At 34.5% G+C, this 21,731-nt stretch overlaps 2 protein-coding genes across 4 annotated transcripts in view; one reads left to right on the top strand and one right to left on the bottom strand.

Moving 5' to 3' along the window:
• LOC123674278 (putative inorganic phosphate cotransporter) overlaps window positions 1-21,731 on the bottom strand; it is an 83,540-nt gene that overhangs the window by 51,098 nt on the left and 10,711 nt on the right. The gene's annotated exons all lie outside the window — the stretch shown is intronic.
• On the top strand, window positions 6,181-8,589 carry LOC123674279. 3 transcript variants are annotated; one of them, XR_006746626.1, is made up of 4 exons: window positions 6,181-6,333; window positions 6,423-6,501; window positions 7,952-8,066; window positions 8,120-8,589. XR_006746626.1 is itself a non-coding variant. In XM_045609272.1 (3 exons), the coding sequence occupies exons 1-3, from the start codon at window positions 6,291-6,293 to the stop codon at window positions 8,136-8,138; spliced, it is 345 nt and encodes a 114-aa protein (XP_045465228.1). In that variant the 5' UTR covers window positions 6,181-6,290; the 3' UTR covers window positions 8,139-8,589. The 3 variants fall into 3 exon arrangements, 2 of the variants coding, with proteins under 2 accessions (XP_045465228.1, XP_045465227.1); XM_045609272.1 differs by having other exon boundaries at window positions 6,181-6,501; XM_045609271.1 differs by having other exon boundaries at window positions 6,181-6,522.

Genomic DNA, 21,731 nt, shown 5'->3' with positions numbered 1-21,731 from the left:
TTAAAGGAAGGCTTCATAAGAATATCGGTCTGGAATGCCAATGGGCAGACAAATCATACCTAGAAAATCGCGCAATTCTTAAATCTAGAAAAAATATCATGCTAATTTCAGAGAGTCACTCAACCAACCTGGCTGTGGTAAAAATACCCAATTACCAAATTTTTTATACGAATCACGCAGACGGAACAGCTCACGCTGGATCGGCTATAATAATAAGATCAGCCCTGAGTCATTATATCGAAGAGCCTTACATCACTGATAAAATCCAAAGCGCAATGAGATGATGGTCTAGGGACTGTTCAATATCTAAATGTCATAATGTAATTACTGGAAAAGAGGGACTACTGAACGAGCGTAGGTCATAGTAGGGGAAAAATTATGGCAATAGATGCCAGAACTTTTTCGGAGGAGGGAGTGATGTAATCGGAAATTGGGAAAAACCTTCAAAATTAAGATGAACCCAAATTCTATGCATCTTGAGAGGTTCAAATTATTCATAATTCATAATAAGATAGTTCAACGGTTCTTTTATTTCTGACTTCAAATATTTTGACCATAAATATCACATAAATTGAATGGTTAAAACGGTTATTCGTTAAAACGAATAATTCTTCTGAAAAAATATTTGCATTAAACATGAAATTTTCTGAACTGCAATTGGCAAAGGTGTAAAACTTAATATGTCGCTACTCGCTATGTAAAGAAAAACTGCAGGAAGTGCTTCTTTCCGGCATACCAAGGATGATGAGAAAATCTGAAGGCGGGAACACGAAAGACCAGTGAGACGACGAGAACCAGACGCCGATAGGATGAAGTCTAAAAAATTTTTCAGAGTATCAAATAGCAGGTTATTAACTAATCAACCCTTGACCAAGAGTCGTATTTCAAATTCACTCAGAATTTAACTACAATTGGGTGGGGTGTGAGCAAAACGAAGACAAACTATGGTACCGTAATGATGATTAATCTAGCAAAATACAGACTCGATTTGTCGACTTGCGTTGTAAGAGATGAAAATGATTTTAGTATCGGAACATTCACGCAGTTCCAATAGTTATTTTCCTTACAAGTGTGGAAAGTGATACTTTTCCGCAAGAGACTGCAGACTCCGCTCCGTGTCGTTCGGTCAAGATGTCGAGTGCGAAAAAGGCCATTTTCACATGAGTTAGGAACAATATTTTTCCCAGTAGCTCAAATGAAACACTTTCACGGGAAGTTTTCGTCTTGATACCGACTGACGTTTTGAGAAATTATATTTTTGTGCGCTCAGCCGCATAGAGAAACGTTTGAATTTTATGATTAGCGCATAGAGATTTGTCAAAATTTTATGATTGATGCTACTCTTTAATATTTGCGTGCAGAAAAAACCCTTGCGTGCATATGCGTGCGGAGAGTCAATAAAAAATGAATAATTTATTGAAATTCAGTCATAATCTTCTGGATGGAAGAGACCGAGCTTTCTAAAACTTCCTGGGCTATGTTCCCCTGTCTACGCCAATGCCCTATTCATCGTGTAAGATACCACCAGTCAGGTTACGCCAAATTGATCGGCTATTTCACAAGTGAGGAACTGATGGGGGACCGAACGACTGTGTACCGAGGTAACAAGAGTCAGGTGCTTGAAACTTGACTTTAATTGTCTCTTGAAAAATACCATTATAATAGGTATTCGAACGGGCATTTCATTATGCCATCAATGTTGAGAGGACCAAAATAAAAACTACTTGTTCAAGACTGGGTTCGGCTTTCTCCTACCTGCATCTCCGCCCAATACGTTGAGAAGATATTGGTCATTAAATGGATTCTTATAGAAAATTCTTGGAATTACCAGAGGGTAAAAGAGAAAGACTTGCATCTTCATTAAAAGCTCAAACATATTTGAATGGAATGAATCTGATTATTTACGAAAATGAGATGATTATTTATTGAGAGCTCAATCATTTTAATAATTCGTATTTATGTTTCAATATTCCTGAAAGGCTATATTATGAAATATAAATACATATTTCAAAGGTCAAGATATACTGAGAGTTATTTATTGTACAAGACGATAAATTTGTATTTTAGTGTCAAGACGTCAGTCGAGACGCTAATTACTCTCGAAAAGATAATGCGATTTTATTTTTTCTATAGCAAGATTTCAAATTGAGGTGGAAAATCGAGTTTCAAGAAAATTGAAATTTTTGACTCTGAATCCGCAACTGTGTTGCTCCGTTACTAGAAATATGAGGTACTCTGTCAACAAATGTAAAAAAAAATTACATTATGGTTTTTGCGGGTGTTCAGCAATTTTTTGTTTTTTGTACGGAGTGAATACAAAATGTACAGAGAAAATTTACTACAAGCAGAAAAAGCCATGTGGGATGATGTATAAGAAAAAAATTCATACATTTTATCTATCCTTGCTGTTACTTAACTACCCTTGCGGTTGAAGTGATTCACTATCTACTCAAAAGAGTTGCTATAACATTTTAACATTAGCTATAGAAAAAAAAATTGAATAGCTGGATAGTAGAGGATATTTTCATAGTTTACGTTTCGGATAAAATAATTTCAAAATAAGATGCTCTGTCTATTTTGTACAATATTTTGATATTTAATAAAATACCTGTAGTTATGGAAAAAATGTTATAGTCGTTCTGAAAGTAAACGTAAATAAAACACTACTTCATTAATTAGATAAAATTTCAATATAATACTTGGACCTTGCCATTATTTGTGCAATATAAAATCATTCAAATGTCCTCCCAAGGGCGCAGTACTGAGGGTACTGGGGTAATAACCCCCCTCCTCAAGATTTCCAAAATATATAAGTTCAGAATTCTGTCAAAGACGAAGAACGAAAATTTTTTCATAATATATAATAATAATAATAAAATGGTTTATTCTGTAAGCTACAGGGTATAAACATATAATCACAGAGGCGTAAGCCTGAACCAATAATCTTTTTATTTTTCTTTAAAATTGACACAGCAGCAAAAAATCGGACCCTTTTACGGTTTATGAGTTTATTTCGCTTTCAAGATGATTACTTGTATTGCACTTCACCTACCCGCTTTGTCAGCATATCCCTTGTTTCGCCATCTGTGATTTTTGTATTCCTCATCGGTAATCGGTATAGATGTACGACGAAAATAACAGATTCTTCGGATCATTTTAAGAAATAAAGTATTGCACATAAATGCGCAAACGATTTTTCTTCGAAATACACATGTTAAAGTTGAAGTTTTTTTCTCATTTTTTCGCTTGATATAGATATTCCAATTAAAAGTTTTTATCATGTGATATGCTGATTTTGAATGCAAATTTACAGGGTGATATTTTTCTGGAAGAGTGTCCGCTTCTTCCCAACAGAACTTTTTTTTGTTAAACCACTGGTAGTTTAGAAAATTGTAAAAAGAAACTCTGGTCTAGTACTACACTTTTTGGTTTCTTGTCGGTTCTTGTCAAACAATTCTTCAGTAATGCTCAGGAAAATTCAAATTATTATAAGATCCAGTAAGTTGTGATGAAAAAAATCAATTATAAGTTTTGGTACTTACTCATCCAATCTGTAGCGAAGATTAATAAAGATTCGATAAACTCACAAAAGTAGGTCTACAAAAAACATCCTGTATCTCGAAAACAAAGTATTTACTGGCCCATATATAAGACATTTTATTCTTAAAAGTATTCAAGGAATCTCTCATTTTCCTTTGTACCTCAAATTTAGGAACACCCTGTGTAAGGTAAGAACAATCGAATCGGTAATCAAAAAAATGCTATTATTTCGAAGTAATTTTTGGTTCAAAATTCGTTATCAAAACCTTTTTTTCTCACATTACAGATATGAGTAAACGTTGTCGACAAGAATTTTTTTTCGATTACCTCTCCCAAGAAAAAAAAAGATCTACGTCCTTGTGTCCTTCCCGTGATCTCTTACAACACTCGATCTTTGTGAGGTAATTTTCGATGAATTGCCCGTACATTTGGGGTAAAATCTAATCAATAACGGATGTTGCTTTTCAGATCGTCAATAATCTGAAGATTATCGGTATAAACACGATTCTTCGCATAAACCCACAAAAAAACAAGGGGCGATAAATCACGAGATATTGGTAGACAATTCACATCGGCGAAACGAGAAATTACGCGTTCTGGAATTTATTTTCTAATAAGAGCAAAACGAATAGTTTTATGTAGCTTAATGCACCATGCACCATCTTGCTGGAACCACATATCTTCCAATTACATATCATTGAATTCAGGCAAATAAATCATTTGGCTGAAGAGATGATTCAAAGAAGTACTGCCTATCATTTCCTCAGACCAAATTGCACACGATCTAGTGACTTTTCATGGATATAATGGTCTTTCAGTGGTTACATGAGTTATTGCACTGCCCCATATGCGACAATTTTGCTTGTTATCATAGTTTTTCATAGGCTTTATTAGGTGTTGTGTCAACTGAACTTCAAGATGGAGATGATGTGGAATGTTATGCGCGCCAAAGAATGGATAAATTTGAATCTTCTTCAACTCTTTTACTTACGACTTACATATTTTCCATTGAGGACGCACAAAGATGATGTATGTGCCTCAAGACATCAGTAACAGATCCAGTCTCTTTGAATTTTTTCACGCTCAGATGAACGATTATATCGACCATATTCTGACCGTAATTGATGGAGGAATTATTATTTTTGTAGTAAGATTTCACAATATTCACACGATCATCATAAACGATCCATAATGTTAAATGGCTAACTCTCGACTAAACATATAACTAAGATGTCTAATAGACTGGTGTGTTCAATGATTAGATTTTATTTGGGATAATTCTAGTGACTCGGCTCACAATGGGTCACTTTTTCCTTGTTTTCCTTAAGGTGGCGCTGTACAAAGAATTGACCAATCAAAGGCATCATTTGAAAATCTTCATTTATTCTGTCAAAAGTCGTTGATCTTGTTATTATTGTTAATTTTACCCTCAAAACACAACAGAAACAGAAAGACGACGTGAGCGCCATAGGAAACGATGAGGAAATCAAGTGAAAAAGGACTAATACCATTAAAATCCAAGAAGGCTACTCCCTTCAAAAGTCGCCACTTGAACCTTAAGGTTTTTCAAGAGTAAGTGGGCACACCAGTGTGTTAGACATCTTACATATTACGCTTCGGATGACAGTTCTGATTGACATGTCATTGAAAGAGTACTGTCAAAGCCGGACCACGAAATGAATAACCCAGTATAACACTGTCAAGTTGGAGTAGTCAAGAATTCGATTACTTCGTTTTACCCTTGAAATGATGTAATGGGATTTTCAATGAAAATTACTACACTACAGTTACCCCTGAAATTTTCACAGTTTTCATTTCGAAATGTATGGAATACAAAAATATGATAACAAATTTATGTTACTCTACCCTCCGTAACTTTTCTCGAAAATTGTAACATCTATCCACATAAAATTTAGAACCAAGAATATTCTGATCAAATGAAATTCAGAAACAAAATTCAGTTGCTGCACCTCTTCAATCTCCATTGCTTGAGATCATGATCCATGAAGTTTTAACTTAATTTTTGAAAATTAATTACACGCACATTGCAAACAAATACCTACTCATGAAATTGGAAACATTTATTGGTTCGATAATACTGAATTCAATATTTTTCACCGCAATATCTTAGCTTTTATAGTTTCTGAGTAATGAATTTTAAAATTATTTCTAAAAGAATTCATTCGTAAAACATTAAGATATTTATCGAAAAACCCATCGAATATAATGAACGAACAATTGTTCCTGAATTTTCGCAAATCCTTAGACATTGTCTAGCTACCTACTATACTCATACTCATACTCATACTCATTTATTTCCCTCAAAACTTTACAGGGTAGGTCAATAAAATATAAGACAATGTATACCTACAAATGTCCTGAACATTAGTACACACATCAATAACATTTAGACACATATATCATAAATATAATAAATATAAATAATAATAAATAAATAAATATAATACATATATAAAATTGACTGGTGAATATAATGACTAGAACTGATGGTTCATGAATTCTTCTATGGAATAGAAGACATTTTCAATAAGCAAATTTTTCACAAGCCTCTTAAAGGTCGCTCCACGAAGTGATGTCATGTGATCGGGAAGTTTATTATACATCTTACCACCATTGAAGATGTACGTGTTTTGAGTTCTATTAATGCGGTGGCTGGGAATCACAATTTTATTTCTGGATCGCGTAAGGTGGTCATGTACATTTGAGTGTTTTGGGAGTTCTTTCTTTCCATGAACGTAGAGGAGACACTCGAGCATGTAGCAGCATGGGACGGTAAGTACTTTGTACTTTTTGAACAGCGATCTGCAACTTGTCATTTGATTAACTCCGGCTATCAATCTTATCGCTTTCTTCTGTTTCAGAAAGACCCTGAGTGCATCCGACGACGCACCCCAGAGGATAATACCATAGGTCATTCGTCCATGGAACTGAGCGTGATAGGTGAGGAGTGCTTCGTTTTCTGTGAGCATATTTTTTATTTGTCTTATGGCGAATAATGATGTGGAAAGCCTTTTACACAATTCACTAACATGCTCAGTCCAAGTCAAATTTCCACTGATGCACATACCGAGCAAAGAAATACTCTCTTTATTATGGCGTTTGGTTGATATTACTAGCCTTTGTGTTTTCTCAGGATTCACCTTCAAACTATTTCCATTGAACCATTCAACGGCTTCCTGAACAGATTTTTCAGCTTTTTGCTGGAGTTTTCTATCATTTTGTGCTCTATTCAAAAAAGATGTATCATCCGCGAAAATGATCCTCTCATCCGCGGCAACGTTATATACCATATCGTCTATATATATTAAAAACAATATCGGACCCAATATAGATCCCTGGGGCACACCAGTAGCAACGCATCTCTTGGAAGATTTCTTTCCGCCAATATCTACTATCTGGTTTCTATTTAACAGATATGACCGAAAGAGTTCGTATGCTGGGCCTCTGATCCCGATATACTCCAGTTTGGATAGAAGTTTTACATGGTTGACGCAATCAAAAGCCTTCGTCAAGTCCATACATGTTAGTATTGCCTCCTCTGAATCGTCCAACGATTGCAAGACGAATTCAGTTATCTGCACCAGAGCAGATGTAGTAGACCTACTCCCCCTGAATCCATGCTGATGATCACTCAGCAACGAATTATTCTCCAAGAATGAGACCAATCTTGATTTTATGAGGGACTCAAATATCTTTGACATTGCTGGTAATACTGATATTGGTCTATAATTGTGGCACAGTTCTTGGTCTCCTTTTTTATAAATTGGTATGACTCTTGCCAACTTCATCTCATCTGGAAAATAACCCTCTTGAAAGCAGGAATTTATGAGTTCAGATAAAGGATCTGCTAGATAGTCTATCACCTCTTTCAGTATATTTACTGAGAAACCGTATATATCCCTTGATGTTTTCTTCTTCATTTCGGACACGGCTCTTTTGACCTCCTGTGGTGTAGTCGGAGTTAGAAAAAATGATTTGGGATTTCTGATTATTTTTCTCTTCAAAAAGTCATCGCTTGTTTCTGGGGCACAGTCTCGTGTACCCAATTTTTCTGCCATTGTTGAAAAATATATACTGAAATCTTCCTCTGACAGTAATTCGGCGTAGTTTGTTCTTGTTTTGCCTTTTATTTTAGAGTTTATGACTTTCCAGATTGCACGGTTTTTATTGGTCGACTCATTCAAAATCTGTGTATTTTCAGTTTTTATTGTATTTTCAATTAGTTGTGTCAGTTGATGTTTTAATTTCGTGTATAACTTTTCCGTGTTTTCATTCCTTTCAACTGAAAAAATAGTGTGTGCTGCATCTACTTTTTTCTTTAGTTCTATTATATCCGGTCTATCCCAAAATTTCTTTGGGGGCACACTTCTTATTCTTATTCTTTTTTCAGGGAAGCACTGGTTGAATGTATCAGTCACTACCTTATGGAAACCATTACACGATAACGGAGCCGACATATTTCTGATGAATTCCCAGTCTACATTCTTCAATCGCTCTCGAAAATGGTAAGTGTTATTTTCACTCATAATTCGAATATACTCATATTTTTCTTTTTCAGGGATTTCCGTCGTCTGTAATTCCAATCTTTGTGCCAGATGATCTGAAAGATGGTGATTCACCGTGAATGCTTGATATGTTGAAGACCTCATATTCGTGAAAAAATTGTCGATACAGCTGCTCGATCTCAGTGTTACACGTGATGCCTCCTTGAATACAATATGTAATCCAAATGATATGACTAATTCCTGCAATTTTAATTTCGCATTATTCATTTCATCGAAGTTTATATTAAAATCGCCAGCGATTACAACATTTTGATGTGGATTTTTGAAGACTATGTTCAATGCTGTTTCTAGACGTTGCATGAACAAATCATAATCTCCATGAGGAGGCCTATAGATACACAAATAATTTGTTTTTGTGGTCTTTTCTAGAACGCCACAAATTTCTATATTTTTTTCGATAGATAGTTCATTTATTTCTGTAATCGCTCTGCCGAGAAAGTCTTTTCTTGTTAGTATCAGACTTCCCCCATGTATGAAGTCCTCGCGACAAAAAGCACTCGCCACATTGTAATTCGGAATGTTCACAGCTTTGAGTTCATCAATGGTCATCCAGTTCTCGGTCACACAGGCTACTTTATAGTTTTCAGTATTTAATACGAAATCCATTGCGTCAAGTTTATTTCTGAGGCATTGTATGTTTATGTTTAATATTGCATTGCAGTTTTGATCACTCTGGTTCTCTACCTTCCCAGCTAGGTTCCTATGGTTTTTGACTACTCCTTTCTCTGAGAAAAAACTTAAAACGTTTCACAACCACACCCACAGGCCAGTTTTCCGGTTTATATAGATCTTCAATAAGGGATAGGTCAGCTCCAACCTTGAACGATGAGCTTTTTGATCCGTCTCGTTTCGGTAGTTTCTCGATTATGAAATTTTTTCCAGTGAAGCATTCTTGTAGATGTTTAAGAATTTGCGACTCCGCCACATTTTCACTTACACGTCCTACATAGACCCAGGCACGTCGAGGAGCTTCCAAGAAGGAGGAAAGTTTGTCACCCGTTCCAGTCACCTCACCTCTTTTATCTCGCAAGTTTGCTTTACGTCCAGGTTTGTTTTTCTGTAAGCTTTTGTTATCTTTGTTTGAATTTTTTTCTTCTTTCGATTTATTTCCGTTCGAGAAGATTTCTGTTATATTTGTCGTTTTCTTCTCAGTAGAGTTATAATCACTCTCGTTAGATGTCGCCGTCTTTCGTTCATACTTCTCCATGATGTTTGGCGCAACAGGATCATCATTTTCTTTGTGATGAAGAGATCTGTTTTTAGACTCTTTACAGGTTGGACTTACAGGTGGTGTTTTATGCCAGTTTTCATCTATTTTTTCTAATAGGGATGTATACTTTTTCAAAACTTTAATTTTATCCTGAAGTTCTTCTATTAATATTGACTTTTCATTTATAATTCTGTTTAGATACATCACATCTTTATCATCATTCTCACCTGATTGTGACGGTTCAAGTAAGTCAATGCAGTCCCCAGAATAATCCCCGTTGTTTAAGAGATTTTGTTTACAAATAGATTGTTCGAAACAGTGTTCAATGAGTTCAGATAGTCTTGTCTTAAGCTTCTGTATTTCCTGATCCTTTTCCTCGAGTTTTGTCTGTTTTGAGGTTATGTCATCACAACAAAAGATTTTTCCATCACTATCTACATAAATTCCACAAACTCTCAGCAAGCAACTCGGGTGATAAGTCTTCTGACACTTCGAACAAGTCACAACATTTTTTACTTCCTTTGTACATTTATTGCAAAATTTTTCTACAGACTCTGTTATACGCGGCGCCATTTTTTTTTTAGGTTAAACTATGGAGGATAAAGATCTCTACTCTACCCTCTCAGCCTTGATTGCAGGTTTGCAAGACTCATCCACAATATGCAGTGTGGTTCAACGAAAACTCAACACCTAAATTTTCCGGCTTTGAAATAAAAATTTGGAAAATCGCTCGGACCCGTCAATTTCTGATTCGAGGGAGAACAATTTTTCCGCTCTTCGCATCCCCGTAACTGCAACCCCCTAACGGGGGTGGGTACAACCCCTTGATTTTGAATAGGGATGAGAGGTGTTGTGATACCTCATTTCGAATCTGATCCTGAAATTTCGCTTCAAAATTTTTATCGATAACGAAATGTGTTAGATAGGATTATTATTCTCGAGATAAACTTAACATTGCTTCACTATTTTCGCTGTTATTTCATTATCGATGGACATTTTAAAGTGGAATTTTAAGGTCGGAACTATATCTTCAAAATTAGTTATCGCAATACCCCTCATCCTCATCATCAAAGTGAATAAAGGGTTGATGATGATAAAAATAAAACCAAATTAATACAAGTATAAATTGAATTATAAGTTAATATGTTCATATAATAATGAGATTGATTACCCCAGAGGGGGTGATTTAACCTTCTCAAAATTTGTGTCATTTTTTTTTAATGAAACAAACTTTGGGAGCTAGCAATGATTCATTTAGGACATCACTTTTCCCGAATATCGCTAGCTTTCCGGGGCCAATCTCTGGCTCTGGGTGCGCCACTGCATTGGTGTCCTATAAAACTGCGCCCCATTAAGCTTATCTCTATGGTCTCATCCTTTCAACAAACGAAGAAGAATAATGGGTTGCATTTCATCATTGTTTGATGTAGTCCACTGAACTATCGATACAATCAGTCTGGATTATGCACGAGTTAAATGTAACGTTTCCGCTCGTAGTAAAACCACTCATATATTATAACGAAGCAACAATTGTTATGATATCATTTAATTCTAGATCACATATTTAACTTGCTCTTCGCTGCGTAAAAATATAAATACCTGTACAAAGTGAGAGTATTTCGATTAATTTTTCCTTGATGGAAATTTACGACTCAACTCAGGTGTACTAGTAGATAATTAATATGTAAAGTCAACTATCACCATGTATATTGAATATAATAATTCTATTTGCATACTTGTCTGCTGAAAATTCTCGAGAACCGTTATCTATAGCATATCCAATTTCGCCAAAAATGAAAAATTAGTCTTCATGTTTTCTGCAATTGAGATCAGCTATCATGTGTTGTTATTCGGCAACAATAGGAGAAAGAAATCATCGATTTAATCTTTCCTATTCTTAATAACATCGGAAATTTTTAAATTAATATCGATTTCGACCTGTTCACTTCTCATTTAAATTATTTTCCAAATAAGTCATACAGTATTTTGCAAAAAATCTACCTACTCTGATAGACATTGCTTAATTCGTAACGTACCTACTCAATGGATCATTTGATCTGTCACGATTAAATTAGGGATACATGATTTAAAGAAAGTCTTTCAACAATCCTAGTATAACATTCAAAAAATCTAAAATATTTGGTTTTCCACTTTGTAAATAATGTTCATTGAGTAGCAATATAAGTTCAATAAGAGAAACACCACGATAAAAAATGGAGAAAGCATTAACGTGAAGTCAGGAGCTTTTTAGCGCTCGTTCATTCATTCAACTAGTCTTCTGAATTCAAATTGAATGTTTAAACTCCTTGCCTCTTAGTTATTGAAATATCTGCTCCCGAAGTAGAGTCATCTAGAATGCAGGGTGTTCCAAAATCAATACTGACAAAGCATCTCGAGAACTTTAAGACTTAGAGAAAAAATTTTCGAGGATTCCTGATCTTTTTTATTCGAAATAATGAGATAACAGAAATCAGATCATAAATATCTTGATCCGTTCTCAAGTTACAGAGCGTTTCTGATAAATGATTGTTTCAAATGTTTCGCTATATCTTGCTTGGTTTCAGTTTAAGATATCCGAAGAATTCTAGAACGTTTTTTCAGTAATTTTCATGGTTTATATAATACTCATAACAAGGCATCCCGTTATCAGTTTTTCATTGTCATCCGTTTCAAAGATATTGAGTTTTTTTACTTTTTTTGGTGGGACACCTTATATTCGATAAACATTTTTCATTTATTTCGAGTTCAAATTCATTTCATGTCCATTGTATTATTGTAATCAAGTCATATAATAGGGTGTTCCATTTAATAATTAGAAACTAATTATCCTTTTAGAGATATAGAGAAGAGTTGGTGTTTTTTAATTGGACACATTATATAGGTATGACTTGATTACAATTATTCAATGGGCATGAAATGAATCAAATCTCGAAATAAATGAAGACTATTTATATATAGGGTGTCCCATCAGAGACATTAAGTCGAAACACTCAATATCTTTGAACGGATGACATTTTGGAAAAACCGATAATGAGATGCTTTCCGACAAATCTACAGCTGAAAAATATAGGATGTCCCATTTTTCCTCTATTTCGCTGGAACGATAATTTATTTTTAAGATCTGTTATGAGTATCATATGAACCTTAAAATTACTAAAAAAACGTTTTAGGATTTTTCGAATATCACGAACAGAAACCAAGATAAAACGAAATAATTGAATCGGTCATTTTTCAGCAACGCCCTGTAAATTGAGAACAAATCTGGATATCTCTGAACTGATCTGCTTTCTGTTTTCTAGTTATTTTGAAAAAATAGATCGCAGGTTCTTGAAGATTTTTCTCTAAGTCTTATAGTTCTGAATTTGCTGTCAGTGATCATCCAATTTGGAACATGTATAACTACAAAATACATCTATGCAAAGTGACATACTTTGAATAGACAGGATTATAGTACATACTATGTCATATATCACTTTGTTAGAACAATTTTGTTGAGGAAGCGAAAAAGCTTAAAAAATAATTCCGAAAGTACCTCGGTCACTTTAATTTTCCTCTTTCGTTAGACAATCAAAGCACATTCAAAAAAGGATCATGCCTTTATCATATTCAAATTATCTGAAGAGAACGGGAACCATCAGAACCAGAGCGGTCTTCACTTCATTGCGTTACTTATTCTTTTGGATATTTTGCATCCATCCAATGAGCAAAATTAAAAATTGCAGTTATTGTGGCGCCATGTTCGTTCAACAGACTACAGACTAAAATGAATCCAAATATTTCTTCACAATGATAATCTTGTTAGATTATGCTTTACTTCAATATCGAATTTAACAGTCCTGAATTTAGCTATTTAGCGAAGAATTTGAAAGTAAATTCTTGATGAAATTATACTTCGAAGACATCGCAATAATTATCCCCAAACTGTCAACATAACTATTTTTATCAATTGTATGAAACAAAAGAATAATTTTCACGTTCGGTCATTATGATACCCTTCAACCTAAGAAAACATAAAAAAAAACAATGAAAATTATATAATTGCAATAATGAATTAACTTTAATCAGTACCTACTCTCCGTCATTTCGTTATTTAGTTTTCCTATGTTAATGGTATGATTACCACAATGGAAATTTAAACATGTTATTAGACCAATTGAAAATCCCACACAATTAATTTAGTTTTCTCGGAGCCCAATCCGGCTCTTCCTTAGAAAAACGACAATAGGAATGTACATACATATACAGGATGTCCCAAAGAACTTATATCATTATGATATAAGTTTTGAAGGCTTGGTATTCAAATTCAAAATCATTGTATTCGCGTCTCTTGACTATTTTATTAACAGCAGTTTTTGATAAATTGCATTGACTACAGATCCGACCCAAAGAAATTTGGATAAGGGTCAAAATCACCTGAAAATCAACTTTGAATGACATTGTATGATATATCGTTGAATTCAGCGTTGAAAGTTATTTCGAAAATTGTCATAAGCTATACAGGCCCGTATTGAAAAAAATGAGGTTGAGGGTGGCCCAGAGAGCACGGAACGTTGGATACGAAATCTGATTACGTCAAATTGAGAACAATTTACTTTCGAATAAAAAATTCCTGTAACATTTCTTGATAATATTTGAAATAAAGTGGGAAAAAAAGAAAAATCAAAATGACAGAATTTACTTTTTTTATGATATCTCAATAACCGGCCCTGATAATCTCGATTTGTTTGAACTGCTTGATAATGCTTCTATGCATGCAACTTTTCCTACATTTGACCGACCTTCTAACTCTTATGGTTTAAAAGTTACCAATACAATCCCATTGAAAAAGTGGCCACCCTGTATATGTGTCCTTCAAAGGTGCAATTGGCGCATGTATGACGAGCTCTCAAAAGCTGCTTCTACGATATAATCATGTTAGGCCACAATATGAGGGCTATCGATGGAAGATGATGCAGAGAAAAGATAATTTACTAATTATAGAAATAAGAAGGCTCGATACGAATAATGATCCTAGAAATCGATGCCGAAATAATAATAAAAAAAAAGGCTCAATAGACTCAAAGACATCACTAAAAATGAATTATTGCACAAAAATCTACAGGAAAGCCTAGTTCACACCTGAAGTTCAGGTAAAATTCATCAATTGCTTTCAATACCTCCAATAATAACTATTTCGTCTATGGCGGTTGTCAAATTTCGTTCGAAAAATATTGCGTTTTTTAAAATTCATTATCGAATAAACTTGTGTTAACAATTTGTGTTATGTTTCTATGTGATCTTGAACTGAAAAACTGAATTACTATGACATACTTAACTACATTTACTTCATGAATTAATTTTCTCTAGCAAGTGAGGATAGTAGTGTCTTCCGGTTCAAAACATTATCGCCTAATTTTTAATTTGTTCAAGAGTTTACAGAGACTTACTTCTTAGCGCATCATTGAATTCCCTACACGTCCATTCGAAAAAGTAGGACGAAAGAATCTTCAATAGGTAACTGAAAATTTATCCCTTGGATCATTATCTCATCGATCACAATCTACAATCTTATGGCTACCAAATTTATGTGAGAAAAGGATAATTATAGGACAAAACAGGAAGAAAAATAAAATCTTCTAAATCAGCAGAATTGGATAGTTCTGCAATCTAGTCACCTGATGTTTCGCCTACTACTGCGATAAGCATCTTCACAGTTTTCTAGGTTGTAACTCGAAGCTTCATCTCTACGATATGAACTTTTCCTTTTTTGTCGGTGGTATATTTCTACCACCAGTGACCGACAAAAAAGGAAAAGTTCTTAAAATACATATCGAATAACCAATTTACAAACCAACACAAAAACAGGGACAAGTCTCAAGAAGAGCTAAAGATAAAACTGATATAATCTTTCTAAAGATGTTGTATAAATACTGCACCCGGACAGCCCTGTGGTCTTGAAAATTAGAAATCGGAACAGACGGACTACCCACGGACCGAAAATCAATTAACTGGGCAAAATTCATAGAAATCATTCAAACAAAAAGTGTGAAGAAAACAAATAACAGCTAATCGAGGATCTAGAAAAGAGAATAATTGAAGCTGAAGCACAGTCCACCAAGAAAATACCCAAAAAGAGACCGCTACCTCTAGACGTGAGAATTTTGTTAGAGGAAAAGAAAAAGGCGAAGAAACAGTATAGACGCACAGTGAACCCGGTGACAAAACTGAAGTGAATAAATTGACCAACGAAGTGAAAAACAGAGTTAGACAAGTGTTCAACGAAGAATGGTACAAGAAGCTATAAGAACTAGATAAGGAAGACCAATCACTGTGGCAAATGATGACATCACTAACTGGGAGAAAAACGAAAGCGAATAAGCACTAGGAGAATAAATTAAAAAATCAAAATAAAATTCGAAAATTTAAGCGGTTTTTCAAGTGGCTTTATTTTCGATAACAATGGACGTATCTCAATTTGAAAAAGAAATTTTTGAAGCTTGAAGTTTATAGTTTAGTGATCTCATGATGATAAAATGTTTCAAGCAACGTGTACCGCTCAATCCTATTGAATACAGTATCTAAATTTTCTGCGAAATTTTTTCAGTTTTTATTTTTGGCCCACAAATTTGGAAAAAAATTTTCCAACTTAACTACTATATGGATGAGATAACTTGTTCATTCAGCTTCAATATCCTTTTTTCAAAATTAGGATACGAGCATTTCTCTCTGAAATATTGAAATTTGAATTGAAAAGGACCTTTTTGTCCTTAACCATCAATATCTCACCAATCAATGTTTGCACAGAATATTTCCCTCCTGTCAGAAATTCTATATATGTGAAGAACAATTATCGAAAATTACAGCGAATATTTCCCTCCTGTCAAAAATTCTATGTATATGGAGAACAATTATCGAAAATTACAGCGATAATTGCATTGTAGGAAGCGAAACTGAACTGCGATAATTGTTCTGTTCATAGATGCATAGTTTCTATGCATCTTACACAGTTCGAATCTATGGCAATTCCATTCTAAATCAGTTTGACAAGTAATGTAACAGTTTATTCGAGAAATATTCCCCCGAATTACACTCGTGCATCAAAATGACCGGATAATTTCGCATTCCAGCGTGTTTTCTATGAAAAACTGCATTCGTTCATTTACATTTTTGGAGAAAAAGCCCTCCACCTTCGGTGTCTGGCTCTTTCTCCAAAAATGAAAATGAACTCATGCAGTTTTTATGACAACACGCTGTCATGCAAAATTATCGGTAATTTTGATGCACTTGTGCAATTACTTACGAAAATTTAGGCGATGTTTTGAAATCTTGAATGAATTCTCTACAAGAAGTAGCTATGGTATTTTCGGAAAAAAATTTTCTTCGTTCTCCACATTGATTTGAAAAGTTGATAAAAAAGGGCTTTTGGAGGCTTTTTGGATAATCAAGCGCTGAATTGAAAATATCAAAAAACCATCAATGTTGAGTGTGCGTTTTACAGTTTAATATCACCACAAAAATCCTAGAGAATTTTAATTCAATCCATGGAGCGGTTTTTTTGTTTCATTCGCTCGAATTTCAACAAATTAAAGAACCACACATTCTAACCATGTTAGGAAATAAAAAAAAATATATCAAATTTTGCAAATTCGTTTTGAGAATAAACTGCCTTTTTTTACCGTTGTAAAAGTTCTATAGATGAAAAGTTGAGATATGCAATTTCTGAAAAGCGAGTAGATCGATTTCGAAATTCCCTTGGGTATATCAACTTCATTTCGAATTCAACTTGGTTTCTATCATCAAGATCTTGGAATGAAATTACGAAATCGCATTAGAAATGATAATGACATGTTGAATTGATTTATTTCGAGTCAATAAAAAAAAATTGAAAAAGGAAAAAAAATTTCTTTTTTTTATTTTCGAAAAAATTATTTTATGTATTCTGTTATTGTTTTGTTCTGTTATTGATAAAAATGCAGATAAAAAAAACTTGAAAATTCAATTTTTTCATTCTGTTGGAGATTATGAACATTTCAATCGAAATTCGTGATCCTTTAATATTTTGAAAATTCGATCGAATGAAACAAAAAAACCGCTCCATAGATTGAATTGAAAGTCTCTGAGATTTTTGTGGTGATATTGAACTGTAAAACGCACACTCAACATTGATGGTTTTTTCGATATTTTCAATTCAGCGCTTGATTATCCAAAACGCCTCCAAAAGCCATTTTTTTATCAACTTTTCAAATTAATGTAGAGAACGAAAAAAATTTTTTTTTCGAAAATACCATAGCTACTTCTTGTAGAGAATTCATTCAAGATTTCGAAACATCCCCTAAATTTTCTGAGCAATCATTGATTGGTGAGTTATTGATAGTTAAAGACAAACAGGTCCTTTTCAACTCAAAGTTCGATATTTCAGAGAGAAATGCTCGTATCGAAATTTTGAAAAAACGATATTGAAGCTGAATGAACAAGTTATCTCATTCATATAGTGGTTGAGTTGGAAAAAAAATTTCCAAGTCTGTGGGCCAAAAATATAAAGGTGTGTGAATAAGTCTTTCCCGTTTTTTGTAAAAGATGGCGCCACCAATACTGTGCGAGTATTTAATGGTTACATATGTCATAATCAAAGCTTATTCATCTGTCAACAATTCCACACTAACACATTAGTTGAAATTTTTTCGCATCATAAATTTTTGAAATCGTGAAAATGTCGAAATTTGAGCCGAGTCGACGTCATTTGCGGGAAGTTTCACTTTATTGGTTCAATTTGAAGAAATCTGCTGCCGAGGCGCATCGGTTGCTTCAGGAAGCTTATGGAGAAGGTTGTGTCGATGATTCAAGTGTTCGCGGATGGTTTCGACGCTTCAAAAGTGGCGATTTCGACGTGGAAGACAAGGAGCGTTCCGGGCGGCCGCAAATCTTTGAAGATCAAGAATTGGCGACTTTGCTTGATGAAGATTCGTGTCAAACGCAAGAAGAACTTGCTGAAGCATTGGGAGTTGACCGAACAACCATTTCCAAGCGTTTGAAAGCCATGGGAATGATCCAAAAGCAAGGAAATTGGGTGCCGTACGAACTGAAGCTGAGAGACGTCGAACGGCGTTTTTTCACTTGCGAACAGCTGCTTCAGCGACATAAAAGAAAGGGTTTTCTGCATCGTATCGTGACTGGCGATGAAAAGTGGATCCGTTACGATAATCCGAAGCGAAGAAAATCATGGGGACTACCCGGCCATGCATCATCATCGACGGCCAAGCCAAATTATCATGGCGCCCAAGCTCATGCTCTGTATATGGTGGGACCAGCTAGGTGTGGTTTACTATAAGCTTCTGAAACCGAATGAAAGGCTCACAGGCGAGGTCTATCGACGACAATTGATGCGTTTGAGCCGCGCACTGCGAGAAAAACGGCCACAATACTCCGACAGGCACGACAAAGTTATTTTGCAACATGACAATGCTCGCCCACATGTTGCACAGCCGTCGAAAACATACTTAGAAACGCTCAAATGGGAAGTCCTACCCCACCCGCCGTATAGTCCAGACATTGCTCCGTCTGATTACCATCTCTTCAGATCGATGACGCATGGCCTGGCTGACCAGCACTTCCATTCCTACGAGGAAGCCAAAAAATGGGTGGATGACTGGATAGAGGCCAAACCGGTCGAATTTTTTCGCAACGGGATTCGTATGTTGCCAGAAAGATGGGGAAAAGTTGTAGCTAGCGATGGCCAATACTTTCAATAATTCATTTGTAACCATTTTTTCACAATAAAGGCTCAAAATTTGAAAAAAAACGGGAAAGACTTATTCACACACCTGAAAAAAACTGAACTTTCGCAGAAATTTTAGATACTGTATTCATTAGGATTGATCGGTACACGTTGCTTGAAAAATTTTTTCATAATAAGATCTCTAAACTATAAATTTCAAGCTTCAAAAAGTTCTTTTTCAAATTGAGATACGACCATTGTTATCGAAAATACAGCCATTTGAAAAACGCTTAAAATTTCGAATTTTATTTTGATCCTTTGATTTATTCCACTAGTATACTAGCACTGAAGAAGGAAAATTAAGTAGCTATCACAAATGAATAAAAGCCAGAAATGTTTGCAGATTCACTGGAACATAAGCTTAAACCGAATCCAAAAATCAACGGCGACCAATTCAACCAATCAGTTGATATACGCTGAAATATAACAGACGATAATCACAGTGAAATGGAAGAAGATCCAAAGGAAGTGACTAAAGAAGAAATTGAAGAAATTATCAGAGCATTGAAGAATAGAAAAGCACCCGGAATAGGCGGTATTCACAGTCAAGCAATAAAAAACTTAATAGCTAGATTCATACTAAAAACAGGATATTATCCAAACAAATGGAAAACGGCGGATACAATCTTAATTTGGAAGAAAAGAAAAGACAAAAAACCCAACGAATTATCGACCCATAAGCCTATTATCGGCAATTAGTAAAGGGTTAAGAAAGTAATTCACAGAAGACTAACAGATTTCGTAGAAGAAAAAAAATAATTCCAGATCACCAGTTTGGGTTTCGCAAAGAGCGTTCAACGATCTATCAACTAATACGACTAACGGAAAATATTAAAGAGCAAATGAACCTCTCTTCCGATACTGGTGCAATATTCTTGGATATAGAAAAGGCATTTGATAAAATGTGGCATCAAGGTCTGATAGGTATACAAAATGAACTGAAGTTGATGCAATTTCCAATCAAACTTACGAGATTAATACAATCGTACCTGGCAAATAGAAAATTCAGAGTGAATATCGATAGTATGAGGACGACGATCAGAGTAATTGCCGGAGTTCCCCAAGAATCAGTGATAGGACCGCTGCTGTTCGACTTATACATGGCAGATATACCAAAAATGAATAGATGCAAGATAGCCCAGTTTGCAGATGACACTGCCATATACTATCACAGTAGAATGCGGAAAACAATTACTAGGCAGTTACAGATGGAACTAAATAAATTGATGGAATACTTCAAGAAATGGAGATTCAAAGCGAATACATCGAAAATAGTTGCTGTCTACTTCGGAGGAACAAGAGCAAAGAAAGAGAAAGCAGGTATGTCAAAATAAAAATAGCAGATAGAATAGAAAAAGGAACCAAAACATCTCGGAGTTATACTAGATGAAAGAATAAACTTTAACAAACAGATGGAAGAAAATAGAAAAAAAGTCAAGAAGACAATTGCACGGGAGATTGTATCCGCTGCTCAACCCTAAAAGTAAACTTTCCTTAGAAGATAATAAAAAAAGTGCTAATACCAAGCAATACTTATGCAGGATTACCCTGGTACAAAACGAAACACAATAATAAGGATCAGTTGCAAACTACGCTAAATAAAGTAATCAGAATAGAATTCTTAACACTAATGAAATAAATGAAAACCAGGAAATCTATTCAAAAAGTTAATAATTTTTTAACTAGTCCAAACCGAAAAGTATAATATTCCTGATTCAAATTAATCATTTTTTTTCAATTTAATAAACCATAATTTATAATCGAATGTTAATTAGTTCTTCAAGATATTCCAGAAATATTTCGCTGTATTTCAGATGTCATGGAAGAACAATGGCTTTATATACCCGATTTCATAACCAGATGCAGAACCAAGAATTATTTCATAACAACTATAACTCATCCAATAAACATAAAAGTTAAGTAGGTATAACTACACGAAGTAATAATTGATCATAAACATTGGAAAAATTTCCGTGGAATTCAAATTTAATTATTGCACAGTACATATCTAAGAGAATTAATTTTCGAATTATTCACAATATTATAATTAAATAATGATTTTTTGCGCTTGAAACTTCAATACTTAACTGTCTCGCATGAGAAATATAAATTAAATTGAATTGTTTGATAGTGATTAGAATCAATCATTAAACTATTTTGATCTTAATTATATTTTCGCTGGATAGCAGAAGCAGTTGTTCAGGTAGATAAACAATAGTTTATTCACTTATTCATCAACCAATATGTAGTTATACGTAATAAGGTTTCATATATTAGCGAGAAGAACCAAATGGAAGTTTCATATTTCAATCTCTGGATTATTTTAAACCTAAAAATTGAATTTAAAAAATTCATACACCTTCTTAAAGGAAATTCGTTAAAAAAAGCTTTTTAATAACTCTGTCTGCCCCAGAGATGGCGTTATGGGTTATGCGGCCCCTGCAGGTTTATAATAGCTTCGGCATTACAGCAGAGTCACCTCTCCACGATGGAGTGGGAAGGTATATCTGGCAGAGATCACTTAATTTTCCACCGATGATCTCGAGATGAAACAATTCAATTCCCAGAGATTTGGCTCGAGAAAGACTCGTCAATGCTTATACAACAAAATGGCGAATGCGTACACATCATATAAAAACAT

Source organism: Harmonia axyridis, chromosome 2 (assembly GCF_914767665.1).
Source record: "Harmonia axyridis chromosome 2, icHarAxyr1.1, whole genome shotgun sequence".
Taxonomy (NCBI): domain Eukaryota; kingdom Metazoa; phylum Arthropoda; class Insecta; order Coleoptera; family Coccinellidae; genus Harmonia; species Harmonia axyridis.
Note: the sequence above shows the minus strand (reverse complement) of the source record. Positions and strands in the feature narration are given on the sequence as shown.

Excerpts from the sequence above, each read along its gene's own strand:
- LOC123674279 (XM_045609271.1), top strand. The coding sequence starts at position 6,291 with ATGAACGTAGAGGAGACACTCGAGCATGTAGCAGCATGGGACGGTAAG. Across the intron at positions 6,523-7,951 it reads TGAGGAGTGCTTCGTTTTCT|GGAAGCACTGGTTGAATGTA; the intron begins GTGAGCATATTT and ends TTCTTTTTTCAG.